Source organism: Salarias fasciatus, chromosome 11 (assembly GCF_902148845.1).
Source record: "Salarias fasciatus chromosome 11, fSalaFa1.1, whole genome shotgun sequence".
Taxonomy (NCBI): domain Eukaryota; kingdom Metazoa; phylum Chordata; class Actinopteri; order Blenniiformes; family Blenniidae; genus Salarias; species Salarias fasciatus.
Genome location: NC_043755.1, coordinates 32489753 through 32513840, shown reverse-complemented (window position 1 = coordinate 32513840; position 24088 = coordinate 32489753). Strand labels below are relative to the sequence as shown.

At 41.3% G+C, this 24088-nt stretch overlaps 1 protein-coding gene across 1 annotated transcript; it reads right to left on the bottom strand.

Moving 5' to 3' along the window:
• tbx20 (T-box transcription factor 20) lies at positions 1 to 9937 on the bottom strand. Its single transcript, XM_030102952.1, has 8 exons — positions 9805 to 9937; positions 8811 to 9051; positions 8055 to 8219; positions 6370 to 6478; positions 4623 to 4781; positions 4117 to 4193; positions 1148 to 1260; positions 1 to 329 (listed from the first exon to the last, which is right to left on the bottom strand). Exons 1-8 carry the CDS (start codon positions 9932 to 9934, stop codon positions 1 to 3), a joined length of 1323 nt encoding a protein of 440 aa, XP_029958812.1. The 5' UTR covers positions 9935 to 9937.
• Between the last annotated feature and the right edge of the window lie 14151 nt (positions 9938 to 24088).

Here is a 24088-nt window from a genome sequence, read left to right as displayed (position 1 = left end):
TCATACGAAGGGCGTCATGACCGTGGAGGAGTGGCGCAGTCCCTGGATGGCGGCGTAGGGCCCCTGCTGGAAGTAGTGGTGGTAGCGCGGCATGTGGAACGAGGGGAAGGACGGCCCGCTGCCCTGCATGGTCCCCGCCAGGGCGCCGGGCGTCAGCGGCACGCCCAGCCGGCTGTACGGCGGCAGCGAGCCCTGGATGGGGTGGGGCAGCGAGGCGGCGCCGCTGCCCATGGCCGACAGGGACTGCGGGTGCTGGAAGCCCGAGAAGCCCGAGGTGGTGGTGACCCAGGAGCTCAGCGACAGGTTGTCCGAGGCGGTGAAGGCCGAGCCTGAAACAGAGCCACACGTTTGATTCAGACAGCTGACAGGAAGTTACCGAGCCTTAGGCCCTGCTTACGTTCAGACAGCAAGGTTTCAGGTGATTGACGCTGACAAGGCAACGTCTTCACACTCTGGAGGAAAACATTGCTCTTATTGTCCATCTACTACCAGTTCCTGCTTGAGAGCCGTTTAAATAAAAGTTGTTTCCAGCGGCTCGGAGAACCGTTGTCGTGTAAACAAACAACAATACGATAGTTTTGCGTTTTCACTTGACAACATTGTCGTGTAAACGGGGCGTTAAATGATGGAATTATATTATGGAGGTGCTGTTAATGGATAATCTGCTTTCCTGGTTTTGTTTATTGTATCGTCTTTCTTGTACTCGTTTGTATCTTCATGACGACCTTCAGGTGAAACTCAAAACTGTTCATTCCAAATTCCATTAGATTGTTATTTCTACATGAGAATCTATTGAAAAGAAACAACAAAAACACTAAAACTTGTGATTTATTGTAATATTTCATGGTACTTTAGCTAAATCCAAACAAAGAAAGACTTTAAAATTTTAGCTCCATTGGAGTAAATACGAAATATTTGGAAGTTTTACTGTTTTCATTATATTATTTTGTAGTTTTCCTGATTCTAAACTGTCCACATCATTTTTTTAAACATTTTTCTACCATTTACACTCAAAAGAAAAGCAAATCTATTCAGCAGTGGCAAAAATAAATGTTAATTCATTAAAACTGCAGTTTCCAACAGTGTCTAAAGAAAAGTGAGGACATATTTACACTGTGAACCAGCTGATTGTGTGTGTGGCGCTCACCTCTGGTGTGTGTGGCGTGTCCGTCCTCGCTCAGGTTCTCCTCGTCGCCGGCGTAGGTCCGGATGGGCGACCGGGCGTACGAGTGCTTGTGGATCAGATTCTCAACACTTTCCCTGCAGCAGAAGTGGAAGACCGAGAGCCCCAGAGTGAATCTCTTTCTGTCGCTTTGTGTTCAAACGCAGCTCGATGCAGCCGCGATGCTCTCGGCGCGACTTCCACCCTCTGGAGTAACGACAGAGGCTTGTGGGATTGACCACGACGCAGAATTCCTGCACAACTCTAATCCAGCCAGAAGAAATAATCACAGGAAAGTCTACTGTGCACCCACCGCTTTCTTAGGAAAATAAATAATTACCCTCGACTATTACTGGATTTTTTAGCCCCCTCTGAAGTGGTGGGCAGTGTTTTCTCATGGAATTAAATCATGAAAATGTGAGTAAATGTATATAAAAAATAAAATAAAAAAAAAAAGGTTAACGGATCAGAGTTTTAGTCAATTTATGATGATAAGAAAAGAAAAAAGAAGTTTTCCCTGATTTTTAAATGAATTTTATCTATTTGTTTTATGGCTTCTATAATGTACTTCACATTATTGAAATTCTATAAACAAATAAGGGAAGCCTTTGATTAACATTTTTGAACTGCTGTACTTTTTATTATTAATTAATAATATATAACTACAAGAATACCCCCCAAAATTAAATGTAGGTGTTTTTTTCAGTTATTTTTTTCTCATAACATATAAACTAAAATGTTTTTAAGCATTTAATCATTTTTTTAACCTGCCATACAAAACATATTGTAATTATCAGTACATAACTGCAAGAATATCCCAAAAAATTAATTAAAATAAGATTTATTTGAGTTTTTTCAGTTGTTTATTCACTCCAATAAACTACAACATTTTCAGCATTTAAAAAAAATAATTAAGATCTTTATATAGGCAATGACTACAAAAAACAAAGGTAATAAAATATTGTAATATTTTTACAAACCGTGTTTTCAATTTTCACAATTTCTGAGCTAAAAATATAATGAATGAAACAAAAAGTGAATGAAATGTGTGATGAATGCAAACATGTGGTTGATGAGTTTTTTCATTGAGTTTGAAGTTTTTTCGACCCCAGTTCATGAAAAGAAACGACGACACACACACACACACACACACACACATCATTACATTTCATTATCGCTTGGAAAAAAAGTGAATTAATGTTTTCAAAATACACGCGAAAAAGGAAGAAGAATCGCTTCAAACTCACTGAAATGTTCAAGTGTGTGTGTGTGTGTGTGTGTGTGTGTGTGTGTGTGTGTGTGTGTGTGTGTGTGTGTGTGTGTGTGTGTGTGTGTGTGTGTGTGTGTGTGTGTGTGTGTGTGTGTTCACTTTCCCACAAAGTGCATTAGCTCATTTGAGTCTTGTCAGACAGCACTTCTCAAACACAGTGACACAAATTGTTGGTAGAGGCAGTGTGTGTTCATATCCCTGTGTGTGTGTGTGTGTGTGTGTGCGCGCGTCATGAGAGCCATGCGTCCACATTAGCGGCCCCCCCTCCCCGCTCCTCCCCCCTCCTCTCCCCCCCGCTCCTCCAATTAGGTTAGGAAAGTGCAATATCTGTCAGCAGAGGAGTACAAATGTGTGTGTTTTTATCAGCGTCAGGCCCCTCCGGCGCAGAGGCCACGGCGAACTCCCACAATGCACGGCAGGACAGAGGACGGGGGCGGCAGGCGAGGAGTGGTGGCAGTGTGTGTGTGTGTGTGTGTGTGGGGGGGCTTGCTGGTTTCAATCAGTCAGTGCAGCCAATTGAATTACAGTGTGTTTTAGTGCAGTGGCCGACTCCAGACTAATGTGATTTCTGCAGCTCCCGAAGATCAATTGATCAGGTCTAATTCACAACCCTCAAAAAGAGAAAGACAGCGGAGGAGGACGGGGGACGGGGGGGTCGTCTGGCTGCGTTTCGGCGGTCTCTGTTCAGGATGTTTGATTGAGGGAAATGGGCAGATGGTTTGATTTTGTCAGCTGATTTTGGCCTTAGTGCCGGAATCGGGAATTACAAGAAGTGTGTGTTTTGGCAGTGTGCGTTAAAAATCCTTTGGTGGCGGCTGGAAGGATCTGTAATTCTGTCTGTGTGTGTGCACGTGTGTGTGTGTGTGTGTGTGTGTGTGTGTGTGTGTGTGCACGTCGTTTTGTTCACGTGCAACACAGTGAAATATTACTGGAGGCAGAGGGAAAGAACTACTGATAAGAAGCAGAATGAGACCGTCGGGAAGAGAGGGAGAAAAAAACAAAAGAAATCAGAGACGAGAAGAAGAGACGATTCATAAAAGACAGAGGAGGAGGTCAGAAAGGACAAGAAGCAACATGATGACAGCAAAAGAAGTAAAATACCCCAAAATGGAGTAAATACAGAGAGGATCAGAGGAGAAAAATGAAGATTTAGGAATATAAACGATAAACAAGTGAAAAATAGAAGGAATATGAAGGGAAAGAAAGGAAGTTAAAAGAAAAAGCAGGAAATGTATGACAGAGAAACACAAACATGAGGGAGGGTTGAAAATCTTAAAGTCAGAGAAGACATGAACATCAAGAGACCCTGAAATAACACAATAAAGTAAATACAAGGAAAAGAACGAGAGGCGTGAGAAAACATGGGAATAATCACAAAAATGAAAAGAAACGATTCATTACAAGAAAAGAGAGAAGACAGTGTGAGACCTTTGCATTAAATGCAATATTATTTCCATTTTAAATGGGGCTAATTAGTAAAAAACATAATTTGTGGGAGCTCTTGAGTGTAACTCATAAACGATTTGCCAGATCTCACATTCCCTCAGCGCTGCTGCTCATCCCACAAATGCATGCCGTCACAGACGTCGCAACATCGGAAAAGGAAAGAGATTTCTGATGGATTTCTGTCCCGAGAAGTTTGATTAGAAGAAAGAAGGAGTGCAGGACCCAGAATCCCCTGTACCTCTCCATGTCCGTCAGCCGTGACGAGTCCCGGAACCCTTTGGCGAACGGGTTACTGTCGATCTTCAGCTTCGTTATCTGGGGAAACACAGCAGGAGCAGAGCGCCGACGTCAGGTTGGAAGAACCAGGAAGTTAGCAGGAAGTGTTGATTCTGACCAAACAAAGCAAACTGGAGAACTCTGACCAAATCCAGTCTCTCTTTTGATGATAATTTGAAGCCGTTATGTAATTCTAATGCTGTGAAAGTGTTAAAGAAGGATCAGTGAGTGAGAATCCCCCACATTCTGTCAGAATAATAATCATACTGTGTCTGACAGTTCATGACTGAACGGCACTGTGAGCCAGCATCGCGAGAAACAATCAGTTTCTTTCAGTTTTCTCAGAAGCAGACGTGCTGAATCCTGTCAGCAGTGGCGAGAGACAGTGGGAGTGGGAGTGAGAGGGTTATTGACACTGCAGCTGGCTGGTCAGCTGTTCACAGTTCCCAGCAGCCCTGGCTCCCTCACCAGCTGGTTCTGGTAGGCCGTGACGGCGGTGAAGACGGTCTCGATGAAGACGAAGGTGCGGAACTCCTCCGACTTGAGGTTGAGCAGCGAGGCGGTGTGGTCCTTCTTCTTGATGATGTGCACCCGCGGCTGGTACTTGTGCATGGAGTTGAGGATGATCTGTGGAGGATGAGAGACAAAGCGATTAGTCCACAGGGAGAGGCAGACATGCATATAAACACAAAATTTATCATCTTTCCATATTTGATTATGCTATTAACTATTTGATAAACACCCATATTTTTGTACTTTGTGTATTCAAAGCTGTAAAAATGTCATTTATCTGTTTCAGACAGACACACACACACACTTTTTTCTTTAAGATCTGTGTATCAGAAAAAGCACTGAAGCAGCAGTGAGCTGCTATTTCACATTTAGAATTTTTTTTATTTTTTGAGAATTTTTTTAAGGAGTAACCACAAATAAAGATATCACCAAGTTATTTTTTATTAAAAAAAAAACCAAAAAAAAACCACAAAGTGCTGATTGTCATCGCCAGAAAAATACAAACAATGAAGAAATTATTAAATCCAGCCAAACTGCACATTGAGCCTATGGAGATTATTGTCTTGCGTAAAATATATACACCAAATGCAAACATTTTAATTATATTTTAAATGACAATTTGCTGTCCATGTGCTCATAAGCAAAAGTCAGATTCACATTGTGAGATTTTTTGTGTGCAAAGTTTTAAGAGTATATTAGAGCTCAAAACTGACTGAATAGAGAGAAAAGTCTATGTAAACTGAAAAATTGACTTAATGTAATTATACATTTAAATTAAACAGATGACACAGCAAAAGCTAATTAATAATAATAATATAATAATAATAATAATAATAATAATGTAGAATGTATCTTCACTGAAACTACCTTACAGATCTGTGGCCACAACATTTAATTCATTATCTTTTATGGAGAAATTAATGTAGAGCAACAAAATGAATTGATCTGAATGAAATGTTGAACTTATGCTTTCGTTCCTTCTCAAAAAGTAGGTATTATAAAATTATTTCTGTTCCAAAGATTACTTGTGTTGTTTTCCATTTATTTCCAAAAACAAAAAAACTCACAACTAACTTTCATACATGAAAAGTATTCCAAGCATGTTATTTTTTTTTTGTAAATGCCTGAATCTGTTTTAGAGTATGCAATATGTTATTTATATATTGATGCTTTGTTTAAATATGTAGATATGGCGACATTTTGATAAATATTAACGATAACATAGGATTTTTAATAATATTTTGCTTTTTTTTCTTATAAATGTAAAGGTTTGAATGTTTATATAAAGACTCCTTTAATGGTATTTATTTATGTGTAAACTTTAAACATTATTTTTAGACGCAGTATTTTTTTTATGTCCTGCGCTTGCTACGTGATGCCTTCAAAGACTGAACGATTAAAGCCGCTATTTGAAATAAAACATTTGCGTGATACAATTAGCTATTAACTTAAGCAGACACACAGCGTGGTGACATTTTGCATAAAGTTAAAATCAATATTACTAATATTCTAATTTATTACTCGTGTTGAAATACATTACATGACACCAAATTTTTAATGAATCGTTAAAAAGTCTGTCCTCTCTTGAACGCATCATCACAAGATTTCGCGGCGGTAAATCGTGAAAAGTCCTACTCAGATTTCAATTAATGACGTTGATTTTATAAAAGACAGACGACGGTGAAATAAATCAGATGCTCACGTGTCCGTGTTGGTCCAATTCGTTGTTTGTTAGCTTCACTTTCTCGAAGGAAACCATTTGCTTCATCAGCTGCTCGCCGGTGAACGGCGAGTCCGGGTGCACATACAACCTGTCGGGCAACAACGCAAAGACGAGCACTGTGATTGGCTGCGAGGCGTTCCAAACTATTTTTTTTAAACCAATCAACGAACAGGAAAAGAACCCGGGAAATAAAATAACACGTAGCAACCGTTACTATGGAAAAATGAGAAAACGTTCCATTTAGTATGACATAGATTTTTTTTTTTCATTTTTGCGAGTTTAACCGTATTTTTTTTTTAAATTAAAATCATTCTGACATTGCTTTCAGAATTCTAATAGAGCTTAAGACATTGGCAAAAAGAGGCCAAAATTAAATTGATTATTTTTTAAATTTTTTTCAGGGTCGTGCAAATTGACGTTGGACTGATGTCTGAGTTTTTCTCGCTGTATTGAGCAGCTGAAATACAGAAACAAACGCTTAAAAGGGACAGACAGCAGTGAAGACGTGTTTTGTGTGAACTCGCTTAAATTGGGAAGGAGAGGTCTCCAGCGATAAAGAGCCAAATGTTAACATGTCGACTTCGGAGGGCCCTGGGTTCGAACCCCAGGTTAGACAGATTTATCCGACATATAGCTAAAAAAAAAAAAAAAAAGTATTTGGAAATTGAGAAAAAGTTTTCAAACGCCGTCAAATGAAAAGGGGGGGAAAACATTAGACATTTAGAATGTCAAAACTGAAAAAGGAAATATATTTTAAAAATGCTTTAATATTTATTTTTACTGAGTTCGGTACTGCATCACACCCAGAACACCAGAATCTAATTAACTTCACATCACACAAATAAAGTGAGAGATGCCTCAAAAATACTGCCGTCCACAACAGAAATCAGTGTTAAAAATCCTAAAAATACATGTTGTTAGGAACCTAATTATATTGCTTACTTAAAAGCAGTGTCTAAAAAAACAAACACTCGTTTATGAACAAAAATATTTTTGTGTTTGAAGGAGTTGCTGGGGGAATATGGGGGAGACAATATTTTTCCCCCTCATTCATAAAATCACAAATTCACCAAAGAAACGATTAAAAAACTTTATCAAGTCTAGTGCGGCTCCAGTCACTTGGTGCGCTCGCTTCGTATTAACTGTGGGCAGGAGGGGGGCGGGGTGAGCGGCCACCTGTACGGCAGGAACTGAATACTGGAATTAATACCGAGATGAAATGGCCACTCGTTTGATTTTGCATATTCCTGAATAACAAGGTTAATCACGACAGGCTTGGCTCAGGTGCATGAAGCTGGAAGGCTGCTGGTCACCGCCTGCACGGCAGATCCTCCATTCATGACACTCAATATGGGCGTGGATAGTAGCTAGAAGCGACACAACTGAATGAAATCGTGTTGTAAACTCAGTTTCATATAATACATTTTATTAATATATTATTTTTTATACGTGTGCTATAAAACAAAAACTGAAAAACATCACAACCGTTTTTTGTACTTTTTTCATTTTAAAAGTATCACTGATCCATGTGAAAAAGACAAAAAAAAAAAAAATCCTATAATAGATTCATAGATTTTACATCTAGATTGACGCACACATTTAATGCGTTGTTTTTGTCGTGACCTTTTTTTCAAATTATTTTTTCGGCCACGTGTATTTTTCACCTGGCGGGCAGAGGAGGGTCCGCCTTGCCGGCCACCAGCCACGAAGAGCGGTGGTAGGCGTACCGGTACCGCTTGTTGTCCACCGGGACGATGTCCATCAACACGATGTATTTGGACTCCTGATCCACCCCGGAGAAAGAGACCCGGATGGTGGGAAACATCCTCCTGTTCACGACACACATTTTTATTGTTATTATTATTGAAATGGAAATGTTTCGTCATCCTCAATCTTAAATACAGCCTTTGGCCAAAAATGGCTTTTTTTATACCCAAGAACACATTTTATTTTTTTTGCAAGCACGTTGGACATATTTCTAATATATGAATAGGTTTTCATTTTGTACGCCATTAAATGCTGCATATATATAACTCCAAACCACGAAACCTTTTTCGTGCATTTTTATTTTTTAAATACAATATTAAAAATGCACGACCGTAATTTTACTGAAAATTAAAAACTGCATCATTTGCATGCAGTGATATTTTGACTTTGGAAAGTATGACAATTTTTTTTCTTTTAATTTTAATGATTATCGAGTCAGTGGTTGCAGCTTGGTGGTAATTTAAAGATATTCTGCTTAAAATGGAGATCAAGGAAGCTTTTATTTCAAAGTGTTGCTGATTTAAAACTGTCCTATAATACACTGTATATTTAAAGAGCCAAGTATTCACACTCCCATCCATATTTTAGACCGGGACTCTCTTTTTCGTGTCATTATATTTGTCAGCGCTGAGAATCGGTCAGTGTTTGTTTACCTCCCGGACTTGGTGATGATCATCTCCGTCCCCAGCTCGTGGAACTTGTCCCACAGCTCTTTGGTCTCCAGGCTGCACGAGATCTTGGCCATCTCCTCGCTGGGGATGCCGGGATTGGTGGGGATGAGCGGCTCCGTGCACACCGCGGGCGCGCTCCCGCTGAAGTCCCCGTGCGCGTCCAGAGCGGAGAGGTCAGCCAGAGCCTGCTGCTGGTTGCAGGACGACTTCTCCACGAATTGCTCTGTCGTTTTTGTTTATTAGAATTCATAGATGTGAGGGGAAAAACACAACAAACCAGATCATTTTTCTATTTTAATTCATCTCATCTGCAAGTTTCAAAAGCCGCATTTTGACAATCTGAACACATGCTGCAAAAGTTGTGGCCCTGCATTAATTATTAATGAAATAGCTGGTAAATATAATTCTGGAGTTGACAGTGTTTCATGTTTTTTTTTGACAGAAATACAGCCTCACTTATAAAATCATCAGAGATCTTCTGTATTTGCTTGGTTTAGAAGAGACTGTGACCTCTGGACAGTGACTGGCTCTCTCCTGAAAAGCGGAGCAGTCTATTTTTTTACCTCACAAATTCCCCATATCATGAAATGATCAATTTCATGTCAACATTTCCCTTTTATGAAATAAAATGAACCAATTGCGTCAATAGTTTTTTTTTTTCAAAATCCACCATTCTTTTATTTTAAACTACATGTATTTGGGAACTTCATTCAAGTTTCTAAATCTTCATTCACTCAAATATTTGCTTCTAATAATATTTATTCTCACTTCACTGCAGTCTGACAGTTCTTAAAGTCCTGCTTTGTTCAACTTTATTTTGTTATTGCGCTCCGAGTTCTAAAATGATTTCCCTCTTTTTTTTTTAATTCAATCTGCATTTCATGCGTTCCCTAAAGCCTGCAAACAGGTCTTTATATTATCTGTGTTCGAATGTTTTGCTGCGACCCAGAGGAGAGAGGAGAGGAGTGTGTCTCACCGAGCGGCTTGATGGTGTTCTCCTCCGCCTCCTTCTCCTTGCTCGGCTTCCCGCTGGACATCAGCGCGGCTATGGAGAAAGCGTTTGCCCGGGATGAGAGCTGTGGTTTCGGGGACGACGTGTACTCCATGTCGGCGAAGTGACTCGTTCCAAAATATTCCCTCTTTAGATCGAAAAAAAAAAGTTCCTCCTCGGACGCGCAGGGAAAGGAAACGAGGCGCACGGAAATTACGCGCAGTTTCGGCCTTTTGCGCACAAACTCTCAGCTGGACTGAAGGGTGAATAAGTCGCCTTCTGCCGCGGAGACACTTGTCACAGCCGGCCGAGGAGCCTCCGAGGACTCATGGTGGAGGAGGGACGAGTGTCGGACTCCTGAGACTCTGTGCGCGTCCTGCGGTTCCAGATCAGAGGCGCTCCAGTCCGGTCCAGCCTCCTCTTATAATTCCTGTCTGCCCTCCAATCGCGGGCTGTGGCTGCACGTCACTCCGCGCCTGTCCCACAGCAGCGCGAGACCCAGCAGCCAATTAAAGGACCTGGAGCTGCCTGCCGGGAACCGGGAGGGGGGGGGGCTTCTGTGTCAGGGACCCCAAATCCAGAGCCAGCGGTGGGAGGGGGCACAGCCGAGGCACCAGGGGGGCTGGAGATCCTCCTGGAATGAACCACAGCACCCCCAAGACTTCAAGATGAAACAGTGGTTTGTTTAGATCGGCTTTGATGTGTGACCCTTACAGTTTGTTGTCAGGTTTATTTATGTATTTGGAAAAAAAAAACAAAAACAGTCTGGTCTGATTAAGCCAATGAGTGCAGCATGCATTAACCTTTGACCTTACCACTTCCTGTTACCAAGGACACTTCTTTGTCAGTGTTAACATTAAAACATGAAGCTTTTTGCTCATATTCTGACATTTACCACCTGTTGTCATATTTTATATTTACACCAGAATTCTGACTCCGTCTGGTTTTCTCTTTGAAATGTTTATTGATATCTCACCAGGTTGTCTTCTTTTTGTATGAAAACCTGCTGCGACTGCTTTTGTGACTCAAGTTCACACTCAGTTGTGTGTGTTTGTGTGTCAGGCTTGTAAACCTTTCAGCTTTACCACTTATATGTTGTGTTGCAGTGCAGCTCAATCATGGATCATGCAAACTCTCCAAAAGTGCTTTCTATCTGTGTAGCAGTAGAAATAAACTGGAGATGATGCGATGCACCACCACTGGAAAGTGGAGCTGCCCCCATAGAGTGGCGGCAAAAAAAAAAAAAAAAAAGTAGCTTTCTCTGCCTCCAGTGCAGGGATGTCCAACCTCTGGCTCAGGGGCCACATCTGGCTCTTTCTTTACTTGATTCATAACAGCTCAATGAGCTTTTCTGGAAGCTTCAAATAAACATTTTATTCTTTTTAAATCTGCACATAAAAAAACTCTGATCTCCTACACAAAAAAGGGCAAATAAATAAAAATAACTAAAGAAGCTCACAAGAAAAAAATTGACAAAATATGTCAAATGGTTTTTTACTGATAGTTTGTTCAAGATTCCTGGTTCGTTATTGATACTTTTTCACTATTACTGGTTTTTTGTTGGACAGGAATCTGTGGTGACGGATCAGGACTCTTCATTTCTCATTCACCAACAGACACAAACTTCAAATGAAGTTTGTAATAAATGGTCTCATACTAAAATACACCCTATTTCCTTCATGGCTACGATATTGTAGATTTAAAAAAAAGATTCACTCATAACAAACCGATTATAGCCACAATTCTCTGCCTAAATTATTCCACATGGAAAATAAAAATCTGTTATTCTTCTTATTCTTCTGTTATTTGAAAAAAACTTCAAACTCACAATGATTTTTGAGCGGAGTAAAACTTTTGAACTGAAGACAATAAAAAAACACACATGTTCAGAGCCTGACTGAAGCAGAGCTTCATTCAGTAAAGTTTAAAACCGCACAGCACACCGTCAACTAGTGCTTTTTGCAGAATCTCCACTTTTCCTGCGTTTGCAGAAAATAGAGTGGAGTATGAGGATAGGTGGGTTAGCAGCTGTTTTCGGCCTCTTTTTCTCCAAAACATTGTCGGTTTTACTTTAATCACAAATTGCAGGGTGATTAAAGCATTTTAACACAAACGGGACCAGATTTAACTGCGTTCAGTGCACGATGTTTCCTTTCATGAATAACCAAAGGAGAAACTAGTGACAGTGCGCTGGACACTGTTTTTTTTTCTTTGTTTGTTTGTTTCTGGAAGCTGGGCAGACAGTCTCCGTCTTTATGTTTTACATTTATTTGCATAAATTTATTTGGCAAAAGCTTTTGTCCTCAGCAGTTCAGAGATAGAAGAGACAAAAAGTGGCTTCACTTTGAGCCATAGTCAAAGCTCATGCTTCAAGGCCTGATTTAAAAGGAAATATAGATCACACAGACAAGAATTTATGAATAAAAAAAGTCATAATGGGTTTGGACCAGTTTGTTTTCATTTTCTTGGAAAATAGAGTGAAATTTGGATTTTACAAGAAATTATACAAGATGTTGGAGGCTTTTGGATTATTTTTTGTATTTTGTATTTTTTTTTTTTTTTATTTGAAACGTAGTTAGAAATAATGGTTTGTGATGTGTGGAGTTTTCATGTTCTCCCTGTGCTTGAGTCCAAAAACCTGAGGCTATCTAACAGTTCAGGATCACACTCCCACTCCTCACAGCGAGACAGTCATGGGTTAAAATGCTGTGTGGAGTTTGCATGTTCTCCCCATGCGCGTGTAGGTCTCCTCCAGTTTCCTCCAACAGTCCAGTGACATGCCTGTGAGGTTCATTGCTGACTTCCAAATCTGCCAATTGGTGTGTGTGTGTGGGAGTGTGTGTGGTTGTCTGTCTGTCAGTGCAGAGAGGAACCTGAACTCCTCTGCAGTCAGCGGGGATTGGCAGTAGAGAGGATGGTGGTGATTTCAGGTGAAATCTCCACAGTAGAAACTAATTGTGTTGCTTCTTTTTTTAAAATTTCTGGATAATTTTCAGAAACACTGATACCGAACATGTTGACCTTTCCAACGTGGTTGGTGTGTTTGGTCCAATTGTTGTTGTCTTAACAATTTTTTGACCAAAGTTTGCACATTTTCCAACAAGCCTGAGCCTGTTCAGTTTTATAGTTCAAATCTACACCACAGGGTGGCGTAGACTTGAACAAAAAAATAAAAAAGCAAAGAAAAAATGTGCTGAATGGACTCTATTCTTGTGTGTAGTCGTGTGTTACATAATGTGATGGGAAATATGAGTCAAAGCTGAATGGAGCTCCAATAGGAATTGTAGATTTATGATGTCTTTGATGGTTGAGAGGTCGTCTTTCAGTTGGGAGGTTGGAAGTTCAAGTCCCTGTCCCGCCCCAGGTCCACATGGTAAAGCTGCTCCACAAAGAATCCCTCGTGTTTCTGTTGTCTTCTACCGCAAACACTGACTGAAAAAAGTCGTAGTCCTATAAACTGTCTTTACAACAATGATAACAAATGTAGTCAAGAAAAGCAAGATGAAGGAATAAAAACTGAACAGTTTTGAAAGTAAATTTCTACTTTGCAGCCTGAATTTTGACATTTTTTTCGAATCGCGTCTGGCCGTAACCCTCCAGCAAGCAGACCTGTGAAGGTGTGCGAGAGAGCGAGAAGTGACCGGAGCTTTTCCACCTTCTCCCAGGCCGAACCCCATCCAGGCAGAGATGGCCTTAAAAGTACCGTAACATACTGTACAGGGACCTTATTGAGTCCAGGAGCAGCAGCGTCGGGTTAATCCGTTCTGTGTCACACACCAGTAAGCACCTAATCTTACACACTTGCACACACACAGACACACACTCACACACGCTGAGCTTTCACATGACATCAGGAAATTCACATTATTATTATTGTGTTTTTGTCTGGGCCGACCAGTAACAGCTGATGTTCTGCTGCTGGACTCAGTCACTCTGCTGTTATCTCATTACTGTCCTCAGTCACTCATTCAAGTCAGTGTCCAGGAAGAAAGCTTTTAAGACTGATTAAATAAATATGTTTTCAATGATTTCCCTTGCTTTCAACTTGATAGACACTGGATCTGGTTTGGACATCAGCTAATGCAGAGCGAGGATTTTTATTTATTTTCTCTCTTCCCGGATTCACTGCATGTGGTTCTGGTGGTTAATCAATAATCAGAAGCAACTAAACACAGTGGGACCGCTGTGAATGACTGACCCAGAGGCATGTTTGGATGCGCTGCGGCTAATAGCTGCTGTTGCTGCTGGTAATACCGCTTCAAGTAATCCTGGCGCAGTTTAATGTTTGACCTCAGTCAATGCAGTATGAAGACCTTGTTTTCACGACCGGAGCCTTTTAGAAGATGGCTACCAACGTGGAACTTTTTGACAAAGGTCTGACTCTGTCGTCGTGTGAATGGTGGAAAATGGAACTTTATGTTAACGCTTGGGCTACGTCGACGTGTTGATGACGGAAACGCTGATGCTGTGTTCTGCACATGCTCAGTAGGTGGACGATATTAAGAACATTGTTTTCCTCCAGAGTGTCAAGGCTTCCAGTCCAGAGTCTCCTGGTCCTGGTCTCAGTCCAGATCCTCCTGGACATGGTAGTTTTAGAGTTGACAGTCACCTTAAAAACAATCCAACTTGGTCGCCTGTTCAGGGTGAAGACCTGACTCAGTGCATTAGGGATCCAGATGCAGATCTGCTGGTTTTAATTGGCTTCATGATTTTACAGTGAAATTTCTTTCTGCATGCGGTCAGACTGTGGCCGACTGCAGCCAATCAGAGCCTGTCGGCCTCATCGGAGCACAGAGGCTGCATCTGAAAGCATCACGGCTCTGAAGAGCTGACTTCATAGATTTTTTTTTTTTTTTTTTTTTAAAGGTGTGTGTGTGTGTGTGTGTGTGTGTGTGTGTGTGTGTGTGTGTGTGTGTGTGCTAGCCTTCAATGTCACCCCCCTCCTCTCTGAGGGATGATGGAGGTGTGCACAAACACGGAGCCAGAGATCGGCGGAGCAGCTAAACCCATTAGGAGATTCCTGGATGCAAATCCGCTGCTGCAGATATTTAATAAGAGACCTGCGCTGGCAAATTAGATTACCTTACAATTGCCAGTGGATAATGTGCTAAAAGCTTTCCCACTTAAGCGTTACTCCTTACTGAATATTATTCACACTTTGAGGGGCCGGAGCAGCCTTAAAGAAACAGTGGAGCACAGATGGCGAGCGGCGTCCTGCTGCCTTTCACAGCTGAGTGTGGGTCGAATGAGCGACACAGAAAAGAGAAACCCGAAGGAGTTGATATGTTTAATCATCGCTGATGGAAAACATGGCCGAGATGAAGAAATGGGAAGCGAAAAAAGAGATGTCCAATATTTAATAGTGAATGAATGAAGACGACAGATGAATCACAGTTTGATGAATTTATCCTCATGAGGATAAAATGGGTGTTTTTCTGGACATGTTCAGGGAGAACAGACCAGCTTCACCTGGAAGGGCCTCACATCTGGACTCACACCGCGTTCACACCACAACGGTGCTCTGAGCCGCTGAAAACACAACTTTCTGAAAACGGCTGTGAAACTTTGCTTCTCTGCTCGTGTTTTGTCACCAACAGCGCCCACTGGTGGCCCGACATGAAAACTACATTGTCCTCCAGCTTGTCTGTCGTTACGGATCTCGTTCTCAAAAGGTGTAAACCAGAAACTTCTGACATGACAATGCATTAAAAACGTGCGTTTTCACTTGAAAAGCTGTCGTCGAGGGAAACCACTGCACTGATGTACAAGTTACTTACAAACAGTGCTGATCTAGACACATCTTACACAGTATTTTAAACATTTTACACCTATATATAACATGTGCAAATGTATTATTTTTTTTACATCACTTTGTGGTTTTGTCACATCTTCTCGCTGTCAGTCTTCTGTTTTTCGTGCCACGTCTGACTTTATAAACCCAAATTAAAGCCAAATGTTGAAATTCCACCTCTTCCTGTTCGGCACCAGTTCTTCTCGGGGTTCTGTTTCTGTGTTGGAGTCTGATGGAACAATCCTGGTAACTTTATTTTTGTTTCCCATCCTCTCTCCTCTGCCTCCACCAGAACGACCGTATAGATGTGTCGCTGCAGTTTCATTAACCTTCATACAGTGAACATGTTTTGAACTGGCATCATACAAGTGGATTATTTAAATTACACTGCGATAGCATTTCTGTAGCAACAGAATTAACCTTGTAGCCTACATGTTATAAACAGTGAAAGATTATCAATACAGTGGACATTTTTATATGATACTGATATATAATATCGCACAACTCGACTTCCAAACGTGAGACGTGAGCATGCGGTCATCAGTAATGTGGTGAAGAGGCCGCGCTACTGAAAGGACACTTTCATCAAAACATTTCCACTGATATTCTGATATAAAGCTCTGAATAAAAACATCATAACAGATTAATCTGAGCTGAATCCGTCAAACCTGACCGTTGAGAGGCTCTTTTCACCACACGGATGTGGCGGAGCAGCGGGAGCTAACAGGATCGGCGACGCCTCTCCTCGCCGGGAGCTGGTAGCACTCAGGGATATGACGGCCAGACCATCCCAACAATTATTCCCCGGGATAAATGGCCGCCGCGCGAAAAGGTCAGCAGCAAACGGCGGCCGAGTCCCCGCAGAGTGGAATCAGAGGAAGAATAATCGCCCCGTGATTGAATTGGATCTGGGGACATTTGGGCCACGGTAATGAAATGGCTGTTGTTGTGACCCGACCCCTTCGCCTCCGTGACGATTTTTCACCCGATTAGCGCCGCGGCGGGGCGACGATCCGCCTGCAGGACAGCGCCTGATTTATGTGCATAGCTCTGTTTTCTCAATGTAAATCCCCATTAACACAGCTGCTTCTGAATATTACATGGCGGCGTTCACCTGCAGAGGCCGGCGGGGCGTCACAGCGCCGGGGGCTGATGTTCGATTCCTCACCGGAAGGAACGCCCCTTTAACTAATCTGAGTGAAGTTAAACTTTATAGCTCAGCTTTCTCTACACTATTAACACTTGTCTTAGTTATTGCGATGCTTATAATCAGTTTATTGAAGGTTTTCAGCGAAAACATCATTATAGTTATACTCTATACACCTACTTCTAAATGGGTGTCAAACATAAGGCCAGTAGCCCAAAATTGACCCACACTGGCTCCAATCTGGTCCATCAAACCAACAAGCAACTTGTAGAGGACAGATTTTTAAAAAACTTTTTTATCTTTTTACTGTATTTTGCACCAGAAGGATTCATTAAAACTCACCTTATGATTGTAGTAGATTTCAATATTAACTATTTATGTAAAAATATGGATGTTATCATGATGCATACTCTGCAGTACAACAACAATTTAAGTGTTTTTATGTCACTATTTCACTGGTCCGGCTCGCTCGAGGTGAAATTGGACAGTTTTAGTCCAAAGAGTCATGACACACCAGCATGGTGAAAAACAAAAGCCACTTCTACCAAGTCTGTTTAAGTTTCAGTCTCCAAAGTTTAATGAATATAGCTTCAACTTTATGCTGTTTTTATTGAAACTTCCTGTAAACTAGTAAAATAACACAAAACCAAGTACTTTTTCACTTTGGCTCTCAGTTGATGCTTTGCTCACTGCTCCTTTTGTTATTTTTATTTTTCAGTTTATTTATTCCATAAAGTTTTGAAGCATTTTAGGTTTCATGCCTATACTGTATATTATGAGTCAAGAAAGTGAAAAATCTAGTAACTCAAACGTTCAATCTGGTGAGATTTACTTTCCTCTTCTTTCCTCCTTTTTTTTGACAATGAAGTCTTAATTATCACAAACAAAATGTTTAAGTAAGTCATTTTACTCAATATAAATAACACCAAAAGCATTTACTTTTAATGAGAGTAATTTCTTGTTAGATGCAACATTTCAGTATATTGTGTAGACTCAACTCTACATAGTCTTTATTCTTCATATTACAATTTGCAATAATTTTATGTGCATTCTTGGAATAAAGTTACCGGGATCTGAAGTTACAAACCTGATAGAGTCAATACTGAATGTTTTTTTTTAACAGACTTTTTTTCCACCGTTGTTTCTGGAGCCACATTAAGGTTTTTCCCATGTGGCAAACTGTCTTCTGTCTGATTAGTGTTTAGTGACCCGAAAAGGTGCCGGAGTTTTGGAAACCTGGAAGTTCTGACCTGTATGATTTTGTTAAATTAATTAAATGAATTGATGGTAACTGCTACGATTTCAAGATGACACTTTTCCACATGAATTGATCCTTTATCCTCCACAGTAACTTGAAGCTCACTCTGGTTTAGCTTTTTCTATTAATCGGCAAACATAAGAAAGGAAATGGATTCTAAGTTAGCCCAAGACCCACCTTCCCACAAAGTTTCATTGCAATCCGTCCATTACCTTTTCTGTAATGTTGCTAACAGACCAACCAACCAACAAACCGACGTGATTCCATAACCTCCTGGCGGAGGTACTTGAAGCTCATATGTTGAATCACCTCGGTGGAATGTGATCATTAACAGCTTTGGTTTAATGAAAGTAAGAAGATCAGGAAGACTGGACGCCTCCACACACGCTGACCAGGAGAAGTGAGAATGTTTTCTCTAAATTTACCAAACAGATCGTGTCTGATCACACCTCAGCTGACGGGACAAAACTTTGATCTGAAGCGTAACTTCGTCAATGTGGACTTTCACTCACCTGCTGCTGCTGCCTACACACACACACACACACACACACACACACACACACACACACACACACACACACACACACACACACACACACACTCAGAGACACAGTGAGGCATGCAGTGGTCGGTCTGTTGCCTCTGTTCATATGACTAATTAGACCAGCTTCACACTGTGCCGTTCCTTTTGATGCTGATCCCTGGTGCTAATTGCTGCGTCAGTCCCGGGCCACAGTCAGGTTAAGTTCAAATGCAGGACCGGCGTCTCCGATAAACCCTCCGCTCCTCACACACACTTGCTCCTGCCAACCCCCCCTCCGCCCCTCCACCCGGCCCCTCATGTCCTCCGTCAGACGGCCGAGAGGCCGGAGCTTCTGCTATGAGAGTCTGACTCCCAGTCCTGGAGCCGCATGAAGCTCTTCAGCCTTCTCTCAAATCAGTGAGTCAAGAAGAAACATCTTTATCTGATTTTTTATCTTGTTTTTAACAAATGTGACTCTTCTGGGCCATATCGCACCTAAAATCTTCAATGTGAAGCGTCACTGTGTAGACCAGGGAGGTCAGACACACTTCAGCTCAGGAGCCTCATTCAGACCAGTTTCACCCAAGACGGATACATTAGAGCCATAATAACCTTTACATTTAAACAGTGAAGTTTATCTTTGTTGTGACGCAGAGTGTATGTGATGAAAATATATATTTATTTTTTAAAAAACCTAAACAGTTACTACAGAAAATGGCTTACAATCACAACAAAAAGTTCAGTGATACGTTCTGGTCCAGCATACACTGAAATTTTGAAAAACAACTTTTGCCTTATTCATGCTTTTCCAAACTCACTGGAACGTTGTTGTTTTGATTCTACTTTAGCTGGATGGTGACCAGACAGCTTTCCTTCATGGCAGCATCACCCATATCTCCGCTCAGGTCTCAGTGTTGTGTCGTGGCTGCTACTCTAAAGAAATGTGTTTGGGGGAAAAAAAAAAAGAATTACAGTTTTACTTGTGAGTTTGTCAGGCCAAGTTGGAACCTGTTGTGGGCCGGTTTTGGCTCACTGGCCTTATGTTTACCACCCTGTGGTAGACTAAACCACAGAATAATGATATTAAAGCTCGTGTTTTGAAAGAGAGAGGGTTTTTTTAATCCAACGTCTGGAGGTTCCCCCTCCCTCTGCTTTGATGAGTGACCAAGCCACGCCCCTTTAATTGTGCACGTTATTATCCATTGGATGAAAATGAGAGCCTCCGAGTCCTACAGCATCCTCCATGTTTAGCTGTTTACGGTGGATGTTCAGCAGACAGTGGATATATCCGAGGTAAGCGGAGCGGCTGCTGCGGGGCTAACTCTCCTCTGCTGGGCGAGCGGCCGTGCTCTCTGGCTGCTCTACATGTTGACTGACAGCACGAGAATGCGGAAGCTTGCATTCTATTGGCTGACGCTGACCGGCGCTTTTTCGGATAACATGGGGGTCTATGAGACGAAGGCGGGGCTCATAAATACATTTTTATATTGCTTTATGCTAATATTATATTGTAGTATCGAACCAGACTGACACATTTAAGCTCTGTTGAAAAATGATACATACATTGAAAACGAACGGAAACTCCAGACACCAGCTTTAAAGCAACACTAAGGAACTTTCTGTTTTCGTTGAATTTGGCGGCGCCAGTGGACAAAAGCGGTAGTGTTTTGCCTGAACGAATACTACAGTTCCCATGAGGACTAGCGCGTGGCATCGTAAAATGCTGCTCCCTGTGGCGTGCTGTCGAACTGAACTCACCTACATTTGTTTCCAGTGGCTGTGTGAAGGATGGATAACGACTAAACAATGTTATATCATGATGTGACGCATGCCGTAAAGCAGTCCGCACATTTGGAGTTTTTTAGTGCGCAGGGTTCCTACCACCCTCCTCACTGCTGCTTTATCCAAGTGAAAGCAATACTGACACCCTCAGGCTGACAGAGGGTCATTCAACTAGTTGTAAATCGATGTATCATCACAAAAGATATTAAAATGTTTTATTAAGGTTGAAAAGTTTCTTAGTGTCACTTTAAATGGAACAGATAGGTGCAAATTCTCCTTGGACTGTGTGTAATTTCAACTCGTTTAAGGCAGATTACTGCAGGATGCATATGTGTTACCGTTAAAATAACATTTTGACACACACAGATCTGCACAAGCATAGTGCTCCGCGGAAGGATTTACTGGTGCTCAGCGGCTGAGTCTATGGCTGCTACTGCTGTGCTCCGGTATATCCTTCCATGGAGCACTGCGCATGTGCAGGTCTGTATGTATCAAAACGTTATTTTAACGGATTGAAAAGAAAACACGTTTTTTTAAACGTTTTATAGCCATTCGGATTTACTTCACGTGCTAATACACCGTCCCCTGGATCACTGAAAGGAGTATTTTGTCCACTTTCGTCAGTCCGGCTCTGTCTCCTCTTCACCTCCAGCAGTTGAGCTAAGCTAACTACGATGCTAACAGCTGGGATCCAGCCGCTGGACGCACAGACACAAAAAAGGTATTTATGAGTTTATCTCACTTTGTAAATGATAGGGATAGGGTGTGGGTCCAAAATCTTTGGAGTATTCCTTTAAAACACCTGTCTTGTTTAAGTTTAAGTGTGTAAATATTTCCACACGTTATTACATTTCTATTTTATGTTGGATCTTGGAAATCAATCAGTATTAACAGGAAACACTGAATCAGTGAATACAGTTTCATTGAGAGGAATAATGTTGTAAACTGGTGGGTAAATGTGACAGTTTGGGACTGTGGCAGAGACTTTGCATGTTCTCCCGGTGCCCGTGTAGGTTCCCCATACTGTCATTATTTCATTTCAGTTGCTTTTATCTGGTTTTGAAGTCGAAGATTCTTGTCGTAGTTGAGCAGGTTGAGTCACCTCTGAAAAGCTTGTGGACATGAAGCGATATTATCTGTATTATATGACAGGAGATTTTAAATACGGAGAAGGAAGATTTTGAATATATTGAAATCACAGGGCATCTGTGAGTAAAGCTTGCTCATCATTTCAGTGTCTGAAGGTCAAGCTCTTTTATTGAAATTCCTGTCACGCCTTTCTGGATTCATATTTTATCAGCGACTTTAAAATTTAGTCTAATTCATGATTATTTTTCCACAGACGGTTTCAGAAGGAGCAAAGCTGTGGGGTGGAAATGAGGGGAGGACTTCAGCAGCTGTTATTGCGAACATTGTCTCTCAAAGGCCCCTTTTACACGATGTTTTCAAGTGAAAACTATTTCTGTTCTCGTGGACTTGGTAGTTTTAAAGTTGATAGTCACTGGAATAACAATCCAACTTGGCCGTCTATCCGTATGAATGTCCATTTTCTCTCATTGTTAAAGTTTATAGCGTATATTTTGTGTATAGTAGCCCAACATGAACATGACAGTTTTCAACATTTTGGCAGTTTCCATGGAAACAGACATCATTTTCTAAATATAGCCGCATAAACGTGAAACAGCAATGCAAAAATATTCAGTTTTCTCTTCAGGTGGTGTCATGTGATTGGGGCCTAAAACACAGTTTAGACTTCCTTGTTTGGATGGAAGGTTAAAAAATGTAAGTCTACATGCATTTAGACAGACTTTAGACAGTTTAAAAAAATATCTGGATGGCCTTTTGATAAAAAAACAGATGCTTGAGCCGTCGGCCAGCCGTGTGCCGTCTGTCTCTACACGACTGTGGGACATTCAGCTGGTCAAACAAGTGTTGGATCTTTAAATGGGAATGTTTGACTCTACACTGCTTGTGAATAATTGAAGAGCTCGCTGGTTTGAGAGGAAGGAGAGGCAGATTAATGTACAGCTACAGGCTCTCTGCGGCGTTCGGCGGGCAGAGAGTGCGTCAGACAAACGGCGGCGAGAGGTTAATAACACGCTTACAGCAACACCCCAACCCTTTTTGCAGCATAGCACGGACAACCATGAGATTTTAGCGGCAGGGGCGTGGTGCTAAAAGCTAACAGCGGGATTTTTTAGAAGTACACGCCTCCACCCCGGGCTTCACCCCGCTCCGACATCTCTTTAAGACGGGGAGCTGTAATTGTGTTGTGATCCTGCAGACTGGATCGACCCTCCTGAACCCCGGGGGGGAGGCTGTTTCTGCGATGTGCCAAGAGTCACATCTCTAAATATGGCCATGGTGAAGGAGGAGGAGGCATGTTAGCCTGTGGACTTCACCTCCGTGTCCTTGTATTAGTTTGACCTCAACTTCAGAACTCCACACTTCAGATCCACAGATTTTCACTTTGGCAAGAGCCGGAGAAGGAGACGGGCTCCCAGGAACCTTCACACCCAGCAAGCTATCAGTCAAGGTTACAGCAGAACTCAGGGAAACTTCTTTTCAAAGTGAATTTACCATCAGCAGCGTAATTTGTAGATACTGAAAGCAGAGTTTATTACTTATAGGTACTAAAAGCAGAGTTTATGAAGAGCTTTAACAGAACATCAGTCAGAAACAGAAAAATAAATTTAGATTGGGTTGAACAGGAAGGAGAGAGGAATAACTGAAAGCAGGTAGAGCCTGTTTTCACAATGTTTCAAGTAAAAACGCATAGTTTTGCATTTTATTTTTAGAGAAGGTTAGTGTTTACAGAGCAACATTTCGAAAACTACACCTGTTTACATGGAAATGGCAGAAACGCTGAAAACGAAGTCATTTTTATGTTTGGCCATTAGTAGTAGACATGTGTAGTATTAAAAATTTCAATCGAAACTGCTTATCAGTACTTTAATGGCATTCTTCTTTTTTATTTTTATAATAACATATATATATTTTTTAAATATGAAAGAAGATCAGTCAGGCAATCTTTTGAACCAATCACCTTTATTAACAGTAACGTGGTAATGATTACATTGAACAACAGCTATTTGTGAAACTAAACTGTCTGTGGATCATTCCGTACCGAAGAGATAATATGAAGTTTTATTTCGAAAGTATACTTATAAATTTGTGAGTCTTCATTTAGATTTTTTTTTTCACTTTAGGTGCATTTTGAAGAAAGGTACTAACTCTTCCACTCTCATCTCCCAGGTAGGCTGATCCAGAATTCAGGAATCTTGATGGAAAAAGCTCATGTTTGGGTTTTTAAACTTCTTATCTCAGACAAATAAGAAGGATTTGGATCTCAGGCAGAGAAATTAAGATGTGGGTGATGCTATTTGTTAGAACCTGTACGGAGCCAAGATGCCGAGTTCTGAGCCAGCTGGAGGAAGGAAAGGGAAGAGAAAGGTGGGAAAAGATAAATGCACACAAGGCTTTTTGAGAGTGTTGATTTAACTTTGGACTGTTGCTGAAAGAAACCGGATGAGATGAATGAATCAAAAGGAAAGTTGGAGTCCAGTTCTGTACTGGTATTATGTTTGATGGAAAGCTGATGTAGTTGTTTGGTAACGTTTGAGCGGAAAATAAAAATATTTCACTTTGGGATTTGTTAGATTGGAGAAATTTTTGGGCCGTCCAGCAGTTGATGTGATTTTCAGCCACCTTCTCTTAATGGACATTATACCTGTGTGCATAGCTGTGTGCATAGCTGTGGGAGGTAAC

Excerpts from the sequence above, each read along its gene's own strand:
- tbx20 (XM_030102952.1), bottom strand. The coding sequence starts at position 9,934 with ATGGAGTACACGTCGTCCCCGAAACCACAGCTCTCATCCCGGGCAAAC. Across the intron at positions 9,052-9,804 it reads GAACACCATCAAGCCGCTCG|AGCAATTCGTGGAGAAGTCG; the intron begins GTGAGACACACT and ends CAAAAACGACAG. Across the intron at positions 6,479-8,054 it reads GACCCTCCTCTGCCCGCCAG|GTTGTATGTGCACCCGGACT; the intron begins GTGAAAAATACA and ends GTTGCCCGACAG.